Source organism: Hypanus sabinus, chromosome 16 (genome assembly GCF_030144855.1).
Source record: "Hypanus sabinus isolate sHypSab1 chromosome 16, sHypSab1.hap1, whole genome shotgun sequence".
Lineage (NCBI taxonomy): Eukaryota > Metazoa > Chordata > Chondrichthyes > Myliobatiformes > Dasyatidae > Hypanus > Hypanus sabinus.
Window position 1 is genome coordinate 18,680,218 of NC_082721.1, and position 16,830 is coordinate 18,697,047.

Sequence of the window (16,830 nt, forward strand, 5' to 3'; positions counted from 1 at the left end):
CATTATCCAATCAAAGAAGGGAGAATCAAACAAGAAATAAAACAGATGACCCTTGCTGACCTTTTGGTTTTCCTCTCTTGGGATCCATCACCAACCGGATTTTTTCCAATCTATCTACATATTGAAATCCCCCATTGTAACATTGCCCTTTTTACCTTCTTTCTCTATCTCCCATTATAATCTGTAGCCCACTTCTTGGCTACGGTTCGGAGACTCCCATAAGGGTCTTTTTGCCCTTACAATTTCTTAACTCTACTCAAAGATTTTAACATCTTCTGATCCTATGCCACCTCTTTCTAAGGATGTGATTTCATTTTTTACCAACAAAGCCACCCCACCACTTCTGCCTACCTTGCCTGTCCTTTCAATACAATGTGTATGCTTGGATGTTAAGCTCCCAATTATGATCTTTCGGCCACAATGCAGTGATGCCTACAATATCATACTTGCCAACCTGCAAAAATGCGCAACAAGATCATCTACCTTATTCCATATATTACGTGCATTCAAATATGACAGCTTCTATTTTAGTCCCTTGTTACACTTTAACTCAACTCCTGACTGCAATTTTGCCTATCATCTGCCTGTTCCTCCTCTCAGTCTCACTACACACTGCATTGAGTTGTATACCAATTGCTCCATCCTCAGCCCTATCACTCTGGTTCCCATTCCCCTGCCAGATGTCAGATCTCTTGGTGGGAGAGCATTTTGGAGATAGTGATCACAATTCTATCTCCTTTACCATTGCATTGGAGAGGGATAGGAAAAGACAGGTTAGGAAAGTGCTTAATTGGAGTAAGGGGAAATATGAGGCTATCAGGAAGGAACTTGGAAGCATAAATTGGGAACAGATGTTCTTAAGGAAATGTACAGCAGAAATGTGGCAAATGTTCAGGGGATATTTGTGTGGCATCCTGCATAGGTACGTTCCAATGAGACAGTAAAAGGATGGTAGGGTACAGGAACCGTGGTGTACAAAGACTGTTGAAAATCTAGTCAAGAAGAAAAGAAAAGCTTACAAAAGTTTCAGAGAGCTAGATAATGTTAGAGATCTAGAAGATTATAAGGCTAGCAGGAAGGAGCTTAAGAAGGAAATTAGGAGAGCCAGAAGGGACCATGAGAAAGCCTTGGTGTACAGGATTAAGGAAAACCCCAAGGCATTCTACAAGTATATGATGAACAAGAGGATGAGAGCTGAAAGAATAGGACCAATCAAGTGTGACAGTGGAAAGTGTGTATGGAACCAGAGGAGATAGCAGAGATACTTAATGAATACTTTGCATCAGTTATCACTATGGAAAAGGATCTTGGCGATTGTAGGGATGACTTTCAGCAGACTGAAAAGCTTGAGCATGTAGATATTAAGAAAGAGGGTGTGCTGGAGCTTTTGGAAAGCATCAAGTTGGATAAGTCACCGGGACCGAATGAGGTGTACCCCAGGCTACTGTGGGAGGCAAGGGAGGAGACTGCTGAGCCTCTCGACGATAATCTTTGCATCATCAATGTGGATGGGAGAAGTTCTAGAGGATTTGAGGATTGTGGATATTGTTCCCTTATTCAAGAAAGGGAGTAGAGGTAGCCCAGGATATTATAGACCAGTGAATCTTACTTCAATGGTTGGTAAGTTAATGGAGAAGATCCTGAGAGGCAGGACTTGTGGACATTTGGAGAGGTATAATGTGATTAGGAATCATCAGTATGGCTTTGTCAAAGGCAGGTTGTGCCTTACAAGGCTGATTGAATTTTTTGAGGATGTGACTAAACACATTGATGAAGGTAGAGCAGCAGATGTAGTGTGTATAGATTTCAGCAAAGCAATTGATAAGGTACCCCATGCAAGGCTTATTGAGAAATTAAGGAGGCATGGGATCCAAGGGGACATTGCTTTGTGGATCCAGAATTGGCTTGCCCACAGAAGGCAAAGAATGGTTGTAGACAGGTCATATTCAGCATAGAGGTTGGTGACCAGTGGTGTGCCTCAGGGATCTGTCCTGGGACCCCTTTTCTTTGGGAATCCTATAAATGACCTGGATGAGGAAGTGGAGGGATGGGTTAGTAAATTTGCTGATGACACAAAGGTTGGGAGCGTTGTGGATAGTGTGGAGCGCTATCAGAGTTTACAGCAGGACATCGATAGGATGCAAAACTGGATGAAAAGTGACAGATGGAGTTCAACCCAGATAAGCGTGAGATGGTTCATTTTGGTAGGTAAATATGATGGCAGAATATAGTATTAAAGGTAAGAAGATCAGAGGGATCTTGAAGTCCATAGGACACTCAAAGCTGCTGCATAGGTAGATTCTGAGGTTAAGAAAGCATACGGTGCATTGGTCTTCATCAATCATGGGATTGAATCTAGAAGCCAAGAGGTAATAGTGCAGCTATATAGGACCGGGGTCAGACCCCACTTGGAGTACTGGGCTCAGTTCTGGTTGCCTCACTTTAGGAAGGATGTGGAAACCATAGAAAGGGTGCAGAGGAGATTTGAAAGGACGTTGCCTGGATTGGGGAGCATGCCTTATGAGAATAGGTTGAGTGAATTCGGCCTTTAGCCTTGGATCTGTGGAGGATGAGATGTGACCAGATAGAGGCGTATAAGACGATGCGAGGCATTGATCGTGTGGATAGTCAGAGGCTTTTTCCCATGGCTGAGATGGCTAACACAAGAGGGCACAGTTTTAAGGTGCTTGAAAGTAGGTACAGAGGGGATGTCAGGGGTAAGTTTTTTTACACAGAGGTTGGTGAGTGCGTGGAATGGTCTCTAAGAAGCTGCTGATTTTGTTCCTTAACTTAGTCTCTAAGGATCTGCAGCTCGATACACTTCGTGCAGACGTAGTTACCAGGGAGACTGGGGGTCTCCCAAAGTTTCCAGAGCTCACACAAGGAAGATTCTGCTAATTCTGGATCTATTCTCAAGGCACTAACTATGTTCTAACAGAGAAAAAAACTTACTAGAAATGGACTTAGAATCTCTTCCGGATGCTTTGCCCAAGCCTGTTCTGCAAAAGCATGGCCACTCTATCGTACCCACTCCCACAATGACCGCTCCATCAGTGACCACTCCACTTACACCTCACTTATGTTTAGTTGGCCCCTGCCAAATGCCTGATAGATTGTTATGATTGCAGCCTGTCAAAGAGTCTTGAAAGCACCTGAGCTCCTTTTGAACATTGCACTGTATTGCCAATAAACGACATTTCACGATGACTGTAGTCCATCAACAAGCTCTTTCTATACCTCACCTACGAATGACCTCTTGCATGGATTGCAGCCCGCCAAAATGTAACATTGTATTGTTACATTTCACAAATAAACATACACAAACGTAATGCCGAAAATGATTTCTCTGTGCCAGTCTTTATAAAACCATTCCTATTTGTGAATGTAGTGGGTGACACCATCAAGTATGATATTTGTTGGAGAGCTGCTTCTAAAATTGAGACATTTACACATATTAAGTGGACAGTAAGCAACTTAGACCTTCCATTGTACTGATTTAAGCACAACTCGGTGCTGAGAAAGAATGGCGTGAATTGAAATTCTGATTCCAATTTTCTTGGCAAAATGAATAATTTCTTCCATTTTCTTTCAGCAGGTGCTTGCTGGATGTGCTGGCTTCATATGTATTTTATTCACGGGAGTGTTACAAGGTTGGAGAAAGGTTACTAAATGCACAGTAAGGGAAAAATCAGGCAAGGCCAATGTGGACACATTGGCACCTGAGGCATGTCAGCATACATTACTACAAGATAGTTTGGTGACATTAGCCATTTTTTATCATTAAAATCATCTCTTAATAATAAAGTTTTAATATTGAATATCTTATATTTTGTAAATGCAGGTTAATGGTGAAGTCTTACAAAAATCATGTGCATAGAAAAAGCTATTGTATGGAAAGTAATTGACAAATTTCACACCCACTCTTCCACAACCCCACTTAGATTGTCAGGGAAAGGTCAACATTCACAGCAATAAAGCCATCAGGACCCGTTTCATTAGGCTCTGTGGATGAGTTAACTTCAACACTTCTGTTTTTGGGAAAAAAATGTTCACAGGACTTGAGCATCGTTAGCATTAATTATCTGGTTCCCTAAGTGCCCTTGAACTGAATGTCTGCAAGGTTATTCCAGAGGGCAGTTAAGTACCAATCTCATTACTGCGAACCAGAATCACAAATAACCCATTAAGGAGAGAAGACTTCCTTTCCTTAAAGGATTTTAATGAACCAGAAGGGCATTCACAATAAACTGATATTTTCTTGAATATCATTATGCATACACATTTTTAAATTCAAGTTTGTTTAATGAAGTTCCCTGGCTGTCATGGTGAGATTTGAATGGGAAACAATCGTATGAATTCTGGAGGGGACGCAGAGAGGTTTCACAAGGAGATAGGGAGGGTAAATGAATGGGTGAAAACATAGCAAAAGGAATATAATGGATGTCCTTGCACAGGGATCGCCGATAGTTAACACGTAGGTTTAGCAAGCAATTAGCAAGACAAATGGCATGTTGGCCTTTATTGCAAGAGCATTTGAGTGTGAGGGTAAAGACATTTTACTGCAATTATGCAGAGCCCCAGTGAGGCTGCTTCTGGAAAACTGTGCCAGTGACCAGATCACCCAAGCAAAGGAAGGCTGTGCCTCCAACAGTGGCAGTGTGATTCCTTCCACAGCCCATAAGGTGTTTGGCCGTTCCTCCCGTGTCTGCGTGGGTTTCCTCCGGGTGCTCCAGGTTCCTCCCGCAGTCTAAAGATATACTGGTTGGTAGGTTAATCAATCGTTGTAAACTGTCCCGTGATGAGGCTACGATGGAATTGGGTGATCACTGGCAGATGCAGCTCGGTCCATGCTATAACTCAATCAATAAATTAGTGGCATCCGTCGGTCTCGAGAGACCATGGATCTGCGCCTGGAGTTTCCAGGGCGCAGGCCTGGGCAGGGTCGTATGGGAGACCGGCAGTTGCCCAAGCTGCAGGCCTTCCCCTCTCCACGCCACCGATGTTGTCCAAGGGAAGGGCACTAGGACCCAAGCAGCTTGGCACCGATGTCGTCGCAGAGCAATGTGTTGTTAAGTGCCTTGCTCAAGGACACAAATACGCTGCCTCAGCTGAGGCTCGAACCAGTGACCTTCAGGTTACTAGTCTGGTGCCTTGCCCACTAGGGCACGTGCCAACGATCAATAAGTAAATAATTTTTTTTAATGAAATTGGTTCCCGAGAAGTGGGGGTAAACCTATGGGAAGAGATTGGGGATACATCCTCTTGAGATCAGGGAACAGGAGGCGATTTAACTGAAAGTTATTCCAGGATTCAACAGAGCTTAGAGACTTTCAACACAGAAACAGGCCCCTCAGCCATCATATCTACTCACACCATTTTGCCCATCCACTCTAATTCCACGTACTCACATAGTGCTGCATTCTTTTTACAAACCTGTTGAAATGTCTCTTAAAGATAGAAATTGAATCCGATTCCACCACCGGGGCGGCACGGTAGTGTAACTGTTAGTGCAATGCTTTAGAGTGCCAATGATTACCAATCGGGGTTCCCTTCCCACCAGATACAAGCCACATAGACCTGTCAGTGAGGGGCACATACCTTCCCCCGTGACCATTTGGCTTTCCTCCCGTTGCCCAAGTTTCCTCCCACATTCCAAAGGTTAGGGTTAGTGAGTTGTGGGCATGCCATGTTGGCGCTGGGAGCGTGGTGACACTTGCGGGCTGCCCCCAGCACTGTCTGCTGTCTGGGTTAGGCATTGATGCAAGACGGCACATTTCATTGTGTGTTTCAGTATTTCGATGCTCATGTGACAAATGAAGCTAATCGTCATCACTGCTCTGCCAAAGTGTTCCACATAACAACCATTCTCTGTGTAAAATAACTTACCCTGAGACCCCCTTTAAAATTCTTTCTTCTCACCCCAAACCTTACCTTCTTGTATTTGATACCCCTTCCGTTCAGAAAATACTTTGCTTCTCTTCTCTAGCTCAGCTCCTAAAGATTTTGCATACTTCTATCAACTCATCTCTAAGCTGCCTTTGCTTCAGAAAGAAAACCCCAACCAGTCCCTTCCCATATCTAAAGTTTCCATCCAGGCAACATCCAAGTGAATCTCCTCTGCATCCTCACAAGTGCATACACATCCTTCCTATAGTGTGGTGACTGCATGGCTCACTATACTCCAGTGTTTTGTAAAGTAGTAACAATGTCCCAATTATTATATTAAATGTCCCGGCCTATGTTTTCTTCACTACTCTACTGACCTGCGTGCCACTATCTGGAAACTGGACTTGGGTCCCGAGGTCCTTTCTGTTCATCAGTATCTTATCAGTTATAAGTCCTAACCTTATCTGACTTCCCAAAATGCCTCGGCTTGTATCTTCTTAAAGAGCAAGCTAGAAAAGTATGTTCTTCATAATCAAGAATGAGCTAGTCCAGTATCTCAGCAACACTTCCTGCTCAACTGATGAACACTTAACACAGAGCCAACACACTACAGTCAACACACATGGCAACCCTGGGGCTTTCTGTTCAAATCTTGAAAAAAGCAATGGCTAATATCCCAAAGGGAGACAAATTAAAACTTCTGCGAACTTGATTATCAGATGGGAGGGATCACAAACTCCTTGCAGGAATTGATCGGCAAGGAAGGGGTGAAGTACAGAGAAGGCCACGGTTCCCTCACTGGCCTCAATAGCTATTTCAGAACCCACAAAGTTGCAGTGAAAGCAAAATCATTCTTGTTCTAGAAGAAGAAGAAGAATAGAAGGATGATTCACAGCCCTTGCTTTTCTGAACTATTTGCCAAAATAAAACCGCTTCATTCTATTCATACAATTCCAATCCTTTGGAATTTTACCAGTCCAGCAAGGCAGATTCCAAGTAGCTGTCCTTTTCTCCTTGAGGTCCAATCTAAAGTTGAGTACAGTATTGTGGAAAACAAGTCAAACTAGACTGGTTTTAAATGCTTAGTTTCCAAGGCTCACAGAGAATTTATCTTCTGGTAATAAAGTAACGTGATCAGAGCAGTGGATCCTGAATAGCAAAACATTTGGTCTTGTGGAGTGAAAGAATGGAAGGATCCATGGCAACTTAAAATGAGCTGATAAATTAAGCTTTACTGTCCTGCAGTCAAAAACAGAAATTCCCACAGGTATAAGCTAAGCCACAGCCAAGATGCTGTAATGAAATGACAGTAAATCTTGCGACATGGAAGCAGAAAGTTTCTTTAGATAATTGAAACTCAGCAGAACAATCTGAAGAGAAGACCAGCTTGGGTTTATTTATTTATGAGTAAGGACAATGCTAGCTAAGCCAGCATTTAATGTTTTTCTATAAATCACATTGGAAGGGGGACCCAGAGTCACAGGTAAACCAGGGGAGGTACCCTTCTACAATATCTCTTAGTTTTTGCATTGAGGTGTAATTGTTACATTTCTTGTAATTTAACATTCCTATGCCTTCTTATAATTTTTTATATATCAACAATGTACGTGTAATCGTCCAGTGAATTTACAGTAATAGAAAATAATTCTGCATTTTCTAGAAGCTTCTTAGTTTTTCTGCAGAAGATGTCACACCACTTGAATCTGGGTATTTCACAGGTTACATCTTATTAGTGGAATTTGCTTCATCTCTACAGTCTGAACCGGTTTTTCGTATCAGACAACCACAGCTTCTTTGTTCTTTGTCTTTCTTTCTTTGGTTCCTTGTTCTTGCAACCTGTAATAAAATGGCTGAAACCATCAAGTTTAATGCCTCATTCTTGACTTCTGAGAAACTTCCTGGTCAGTACCACCAGATCCAACATATGGTTCTGTTAACGAAAGGGTTTCATTATTTAATTCTGGATGTTCAGCTTGGGCTTCATATTATTACTTTGATTGTAATTCACTAGCTGGTGGGCTGGGATTTGAACTGACATCTCTAGAGAGATAGTCCGAGCGGCTGGAATTTTGTTTAGAGTTATAGCATAATAACAGGCCCTTCCAGCCCATGAGCCTGTGTTGCCCAATTAAAGCCATGTGACCAACTAACCTACTAACCTGTACATCTTTGGAATGTGGGAGGAAACCCATGCGGGCACAGGGAGAACATGCAAACTCCACACAGACAGCAGCAGAATTGAAATAGGGTCACTGGCACTGTAATAGCATTACACTAACTACTGCACCAAGTGACATCCCAATTTAATTGAGAACCTTGACAATTATGTTACTGTACCCCATCGGTGCCCAACACCAATTGCTCCTTGAGAAGCTGGTGTCAATCTATTGTCACAATGCAGTTGGAAAGGGCTCTTCAGGTTTGGTAATGACGAAGGACTGACAGAGTGGTATGTGACTTGGAGGGAATGTGAGTTTGGAATTTAAAACAGTTTTCAAACTTGTTGCGTATTTTGCATTTTTTGTAAAGGCCATTGCCCTCATGATACAAAAACAGTGACTCTATCTGCTTGCTTCAGTAAGCGCACCTAAGAGTGTTGTGATATTGTTAAGGTATACTCCCGAGCAGGTGATGCTATTTTGAGGGAGTGTGTTGATATTTGGTAGAGTTGCCCCAGAGATGGCTTTTCTCAGGCAGTGACATGATATTTATCCCATGGATACAGTAGTGATATTCAAAGAAAGGATCCATAAATTGAAAACAACTGAATTAAAAATTTGTAGGCCAAAATAATAACACAAAATTTTTTGTGATGAGTAGCTCACTGGGCCCCTCAAACCCCTCATAATTTTACAAAACTCTATCAAATCTCCACTCCGTCTTCCACATTCCAAGGAATAAAGTCTTAACCTATTCAATCTTTCCTTATGTAACTCAGGTCCTCCAGACCCGGCAACATCCTTGTAAGTTTTCTTTATACTCTTTCAACCCTATTGACATCTTTCCTGTAGGTAGGTAACCAAAACCACACAAAATGCTCCAAATTAGGACTCTCAACGAGGTCTTGAACAACTTCAATACAACACCCCATCTCCTGTACTCAGTTCTTTGAGTTACGAATGTGGCAAAAGCTTTCTTTACAACCCTATCTACCTGTGCCACCACTTTCAATGAATTATGGTCCTATATTCCCAGATCCCTTTGTTCTACTGCACTCCTCAGTGCCCTACTGTTCACTGTGTAAGACCTACCTTGGTTGGTTCCACCAACGTGCAACACCTCACATTTATTTGCATTAACTTCCATCTGCCATTTTGCAGCCCATTTTTCCAGCCGGTCCAGATTGTACTGCAAACTCTGATAATCTTCCTCATTGTCCACTACACCACCAATCTTGGTGTCACCCACAAATTTGCTGATCCAGATAGGTACATTATCATCCAGTTCATTGACATAGATGACAAACAACAATGAAGTAATAATAAAAATTTGAACTACAAAAAATCAATGGACCCATTACTGGTTCCTGCTGCTCTTCACTAGTCACGGGCCTCCGGTCAGTGAGGCAACCATCTACTACCACTCTCTGGCTTCTCCAACTAAGCTTATGTCTAATCCAATTGATTGCCTCATATTTTTTCTCGCCGGTGGAGGCAGGGGGGGATTGTTGCTTTCTGCTGCTTACACTCGGGAGGGAGGGGAGACTTTGGGTTTCTAACATTTAACTGGTATTTATTCTTTGGGGCTCTCCTCTGTTTTCGTGGATGAAAAAGCATTTCAGGATGCATTTCAGCATTTCTCTGACATTAAATGTTCCTTTAAAACCTTTGAAACAATTTTCCTGGTAATTCATGAAGAAAAAGCATTTCAGGATGCATTTCAGCATTTCTCTGACATTAAATGTTCCTTTAAAACCTTTGAAACAATTTTCCTGGTAATTTCCTCAAAGAACTCTATAGACCGATTAGATTTCACCTACCACAGGCAAAGCCATGTGATAATAATAAATGTTTTATAAAATCTGGTCACTTTCTCCTTTAGGATTATATTTTATTTTACTTAGAGATACAGGGCAGAACAGACCCTTCCACCTCCTTGAGCTTAGCTGCTCAGCAACCCACCTACTTAGCACTAGCCTGATCACAAGGCTATTTCTAATGACCAATTAATCTACTAACAAATACGTCTTTAGACTGTGTGAAGAAACCGGAACACCCAGAGGAAACCTGTACAGTCACCGGGGGACATACAAATTTTTTACAGGTGGCTCTGGAATTGAACTCCAAACTCTCACACCCTGAGCTATAATCATGTCATGCTAACGACTACACAACTCATGACTGCGTTATTTGAAGACTGGGCCAGCAAGACGCTCTCTTAATGCATGGAGGTGAATTGTCTCCCATTTCCTTCTCGAGCACAATGTAGTCTTAACAAACCAACACAATTCTTTTTTTAGCATCAGAAACCACTTAATGTCATGGCAAGTTAATGGAATCGTTCAGCCAGATTGCTTACTCTCAATAGACTGAAGATGTGAAACTAATGGCTCAATTATGTGGCATTTGTGCTAGTAGGAGTTTCCATCTAGCATTTGTGCTAGTAGGAGTGACACTTTAATATAAATCATACCGTGGTCTTCCGGAAGGCAACCTAAAGATGCAAATACAGCTGTTGTCAACCTGGATTTTATCTAAATGTTCATGAAGCTGAATGAGAGATGACTTGATAGCGGTGTACACGATAATAAGAGGCATAGCCTGAGTGGATATCCAGAGATGTCTTCTCAGGGTGCAAATGTCAAATACAAGTGGGCATAATTTTAAAGTGATTGGAGGGAAGTATGGGGGGGGGGGGGTGCATCAAAGGTGAGTGGTGGGGGTGTGAAATATCCCGCCAGGGCTGGTGGTGGAGGCTGACACATTAGGGGCATTTAAGAAACTCTTAGATAGGCACATGGATGATAGAAAAAGGGAGGGGTATGTAGGAGGGAAGGATTAGATTGATCTTAGAGTAGGTCAGAAAGTCAGCACAGCATTGTGTCCTGAAGAGCCTGCACTGTACTGTAATGTTCTATGTTCTGTGTTCTAACCCAAGAAGACAGGAAATTAGGAGCCAACAAGTCCATTCTGCTGTTTAATATGACGATGAGTGATAAATGCTGGCCTCAATTTCTCTTCTGCACCAGTTCCTCATCTACATGAAATCCTATATCTTTCAGATATTTATCCAACTTCACCTTAAATACGTCTAACAAAGTGTCCTCCACCACTCTCAAGGGCAAAGAATTCCAGAGATTCACTATCATCAGAAAGAAGAAATTTCTCTGCATTTCAGTTTTAAAGCATCACCCTGTTATCTTGTAGCTCTGTCCCCTTGCTTATATCTCTCCCATTAGTGAAAATACCCGGTCAAACCTCCTTAGGATCTTACATGTTTGAAGGTCACCCCTCATTCTTCTAAAGTCCAAGGATTGCAGACCCAAACACTCTACCTTCTCTTGTTAGGTCAATTCCCTCACCCTAATCTTGTTTGGACTGCCTTGAATGCCAATAGAGTGGGCTCTGGTAAATTGGGGCACATCGGGACCAGTATATCTTGGCCCAATTAACTAGCTGTCCCCATTTGCTGAAGTTTCATGGAAATAGTTAGAAAGGTACAAAAAGACAAGCTATTTACTCACTTAACTGAGTAACAAATTATGTATCTAAATTAAATACAGAACAAATTAGAACACTGGTGGTTGTCTGCCATATGCAACAATTACAAGAATCCTGTGCAGGACAGCTTTGAAGTGGAAAAGTCATTGCACTGGGACAATTACACTTTGTCAGCCTCGGAAGTCCCGGTCTAGTATTACAAGTAGTTGTCACAGTAAATGACTATGATTTCTTTGCCTTGTCATGCACTTCGCTGTCCATGAAACATTACAGAATCACCTCCTTGGCCATTGGATCTCACTGTTGATCTCATCCGCCCAGTGTACCAGAGCTGACTTTGCATGCTGACAAACATGTCCCTTCTCACCGATGTATGAGATGTACTACCAACACCTGGTTCAGCCCACCTGTCGAAGTGGTGTATCAGGGAGTGGCCACTATCACATGCCAACACCTACTTCGAGCCACAGGAGGGAAATGCATGCCCGGCGGGGAGAAAAGGTAGCATTCAGGATGATTATTGATACTTTCAAATTCTTCACAATTTCTCACTTGTTGAAGTAGTCCAATCTGTTCATTTTCACTCCCGGTCATTTCTGATATCTCCAAGCCTGAATGCTTGAACCGCAGTGAGCAAAACAGTTCTGACAAAAATCACTGTTTTTTAAACATAAACACGTGCAACTGATGCTGTTTAAAAACTGCTCACCCAAAGCACAGTGTCGCGTCTGATGACCACACAAGTGCATGTGACTAAAGTTAGTTCGAAACTGTTCAGCGACAGCCTCCTGCCCCAGTGAAGCAGCATAGTGTTCCAAATAAACAAAGGGAATCCCTGCTATTTTCTAGATTTATTTTTGTTAAGAGTTGTCCCAAATAAGTGGCTGCCCCGAGTAATCGATGACCCAATTAACCAGAATCCATTGTAGAGGGAGTAAACTGTGCACAGTATTGCAGGTGTGGCCTCACAAACATTCTACACAACTATAACAAAGCTTCTTTTTCTGAAACTCCAACTTCTTCACAATGAAGGTCAGAATTTCATTTGCCTTCTTAACTACATGGTGGACCTGCCTGCTTTTGTTTTTGTGACTCGCGTACTAAAAACATATATTGTAGATCCTTCCAAACTTCACTCATTTCTCTCTATCCAATTAGGAAATAATCCATCTTTTGTTTCCTCTTAGTAAAGTGCATGGCACCACACTACTCTGCATAAGAGTCTCTTTGTCTCTTGGTTTAGGGCAGACATTCAAACACAAATCTCCTGGTGGCTCAGATGTTACATCTGTGCCTCTCTGTGGCCTGTTTGGTTGTACTGGGCATGAGGTGGAAATGGGACTGGGGTTCAACTGTGTAGTGACTCTGTTACTTCTGTCGACATTTCCGGGCCAGCAGGAGGCATGAACAGTGGAAGGAGAAAAGGGTTTCAAGTGAGAGGTGTCTGCAATCATTGGTCTCTGTTATTGTTACAGAGCATGTTAACAATTGGATTGACCTCCATTATAAAATCAGTTATAAATTGATCATTTGGTGATTGCAGGGGAAGAAATTGTTTTTTTAAATGCAAAAGGACAATTCTCTTATGTCCTATTTCTTCTACTCGCTATCCTTATTTTTTTTTAATCAGGTGTCATATACTACTCTTGAGGCAGCTACGTAATCAACCATTATTGGTGTGGGTTCCCACCCTATGCCCCAACCTTGGAATATGAGGAAGAGTGACAAGGTCTTTTCCTCTGTTCCATATCTTCCAGGATCCTACTTCACTGTCTGTGAGCTATAGAGACCATGATCTCAGCAAATGGAATACTCTAACCAGCTCTAGTGTCTCCAAGTTAAGGAAGTGAAAGTTCACGTCTATAATGCAGGGAATGCAAGTGCAAGGAAACAGGTGAGGTGAGGAGAAAGGATCAGGCTAGGCTGTGCTATTCTCTGTGCTAACTGTGCGTAGGTAGCTCAGTTCAACTCTCAGCCATGAGCAGCTTTCAGATGGTTAGACAGGGGGAGAGTTGATGAAAAAGGAAAGTAGAAACTGGGGAGAAAGAAGTTTTCAAATCACATCAGAAATTACAAATCTCATACATGTCCTACTGCTTGTCTAATGTGAACCACCAGCCAACATAGGAAACCTTGTGTTTCAATACCAAAATTGAACATAGATGCCTTCTTAAATTTTCATGATTAGGATAAAAAAAATTTTTAACTATTTTGAACATCTTTGGTTATATAACAGCTACCCAATTTGCATAATAACTTCTGAAAGGGACAGAAATGAGTATCTGAATTCCTCTGAATGGCATTTCAATAGAATTATTACCTGGGTAATTTTCTAGCATCTGAACAATTTGTTCCTGCAAAGTCAACAGAACTGGCATTCAACATGTTTTTAGTGTATTTAAATTAAAACCCTTAAGGTTATCAAGGGACCAAGTAACAAAGTCCTCACCTTCATGTCTGAAGTCTCCGTCTCCAGCTTTGATAGATGGCTGGAGTTGTCCTCCAACTCTCTCCGAAGGTGGGAGTTCTCCTTCCTCAGTGCCTCGACTTGCTTTACAAGGTGGTCGTAAGAAGATGTTGACCCAGACATCCTGAGTTCTTCCAAAACCTAACAGAGAAAACGTACTTGATAGTATCTTCAAAACAGAAATGAGGGAAACTGGGGAAAAGAAACCCAATAATTTCACAGGTCATTTACACTAAAGCAATGGGATACATTTAGTGAAAATGGCACACCAGTCTGAGCAAAGGTAATTGCATATTATTCGTATACTGTGACTATTCTGCTGGAAATGACTGAGATTTGCTTCATGCTCATAACGAACCTGCTTCCACTCATTGCAATTGGTTATGAAGATCACACTGCTTTGACTGGAAAATGTTGCTGTAGTTTGTTTGCTCTTTAAACAGAACGACTGGATTGATTTTGCTGCATAATAGACTGTATTCTGTGAGAAATATACTCAGTTCAAAATCCCATCCACAGACAAATACGGTATTGGTAATTAATATTCTGATTATGAAAACAAAAGGTTAGGAGCAAAATAGTCATCTAATTTTGACCATATGACATAGGAGCAGAATTAGGCCATCTGGACCATCTGCTCTGCCATTCCATTATGGTTAATTTATTATCCCTCTCAATCCCATTCTCCTGCCTTCTCCCCTTAACCTTTGACATCCTTACTAAACAAGAACTTATCAACCTCAACTTCAAGTATACACAAAGACTTGGCCTCCACAGCCATTTGTGACAATGAATTCCACAGATCCACCACCCTCTGGCTAAAGAAATTTCTGGTCTTTTCTTTCCAAAAGGGGTGTCCTTCTAATCTGAGGCTGTGCCCTCTTCTGGTCCTAGACTCCCTCACTATAGGAGACATCTTCCCCACATCCACTCTATCTAGGCCTTTCAAGTTAATTTAATTTACACTGCTTGAATTTATAAATTGCAGACTTGCCTGCCATGAGCTGATTTTAGATCTAATAACTTTATTTTTTTGCCATTTACCCCCTACGTGAGGGAGCTAACGTAGTAATACAATCCAACAAGTCTTTCCCCAATCTGTAACATTCTCTGCTGTTTGACATGAAGAGACCTAATCTGAACGTCTTTCAATATCCACAAATTGAAGTTTACATCATCAGCCACTGAATGGTATAGGCAGTGAAAGTTTTGTTTATATTTGGAAAAACCTGAGGAACTCAAGGTTCTGCCTTGTTTCAAACCCTGAAGGTTTCGATTCAAAACATTGGTAAATCTGTTCCTCACAGATGCTGCTCGATCTGCTGAGTTCCTACAGCAGATTACTTGTTATTCTAGGTTTCTGCATATGCATTCTTTGGTATCTTTTGGTTTATATTTGTTAATTTATCATGTCTGGGGTTATTGGAGACAGTGATAGCAGCTCTTTAGGCTCCTCAGTCAAAAATAGGAGATAATTTACCTGCCAGGTGATATACTTCCTCCAAGAGGACCATAACCTTGTCGCGGTTTGGAGGCTTGCATGCTTCAATGACCCAGAGAGATATGTTGGCTGGAATAAGTGCCTTGTGCTTTGGATCTTGGTAGGGTCACCCATGCCAAACAGGTCAAAGGGTAGAGGCCAGACTAAGAGTGGTTCAGGGATTCAGCTCAGGGCTAACAACCCTGACTGGTAAAACAATATTGTTATGGAAACAGCAACGAAGAACCCTTTTACATCTGAGTGCGGTGGTATTCCTGAGTCTCCACCTGGGACCTGCATGACTGACGGGGGTGAAAACTGAGAGGAAGCAACTGACACGATGAAGGAAGCCCTGAACAGCTCCAGAGATGGAGGCCCTTCACTTTTGCTCTAAATCCTAGTGGGGTAATGGGCAGTAAGTAAGATTGAATGAGTACTTACTGAGCCTCTGAGATTAGATGCATTTTACAATAGAAGCCAACATGGGAACTGAAATATTCCAATGACATTTATTAGTACCAAAGCTACTTTGCAGAGCATTACATTTAAAAAATAGGCTTGTACAGTGTGGCCTGTAATACCGATGCCCTTATCCAAATGAAACATGCGCTAAATCATTTGGAAGGAAAACCATTGCCTTTAACTGCTACAGAACATAAGCTGAAAGTTTAGCGGTTAGCAGATGATTTAAAGGGCCAATAACCTGGGTTCAATTCATAGTGCTGTCTGTAAGGAGTTTGTACGTTCTCCCAGTGAACGTGTGTGTTTCCTCTGATGTCCTGCTTTCCTCCCTCATTCCAAAGATGTACGGGTTAGTAAGTTCATTGATCACATGGGTGGGTCTAACGGTCCAGTTACTGAGCTGTGCCTCTAAATAAGTATATAATACTAAACATGGCCTCTGCGTATGAGACTCCTGCTCTCTCTCCACACCTGATGTTGCTTCTTTCAAAGATTTCTGAAGTGTTTTAAACTTGGTATGAAGTCATTTGCTTGAATAAGGCCACTTTAAGGATTGACTTTTTCTAATAACATCCCTAATCCCTGTAACTGCCACCAGTCTGAGTCACTTAGCTCCCTCCAGCTCTTGTCTTTTGGACAACCTTTAGTGACCACATCTCACTATTAGCATCCGAGCTTTCAGCCATCCAATATGCTAAACTTTGCAAGTCCTTTCCAAGCCTCTTTGTGTCTCCTCTGCTTAGTTCTTCTTGGATGATCATTAAAAGTTACCCGTTTTGCATCCACCTCCTTCTGTTTTTCACTGATGACTTAAAATATGACAGAATGTGGAGCACCAAAGCTTGCCAGTTGTACATTTATTCTAGATTGCTAAT

At 41.9% G+C, this 16,830-nt stretch overlaps 1 protein-coding gene across 1 annotated transcript in view; it reads right to left on the bottom strand.

The window, feature by feature from the left end:
* Positions 1–16,830, bottom strand: part of apc2 (APC regulator of WNT signaling pathway 2) — a 233,285-nt gene that overhangs the window by 147,667 nt on the left and 68,788 nt on the right. Inside the window, exon 2 of the mRNA XM_059990792.1 lies at positions 13,996–14,154. Coding sequence (XP_059846775.1) covers positions 13,996–14,154 — 159 coding nt within the window. The remainder of the gene's footprint in view (positions 1–13,995; positions 14,155–16,830) is intronic.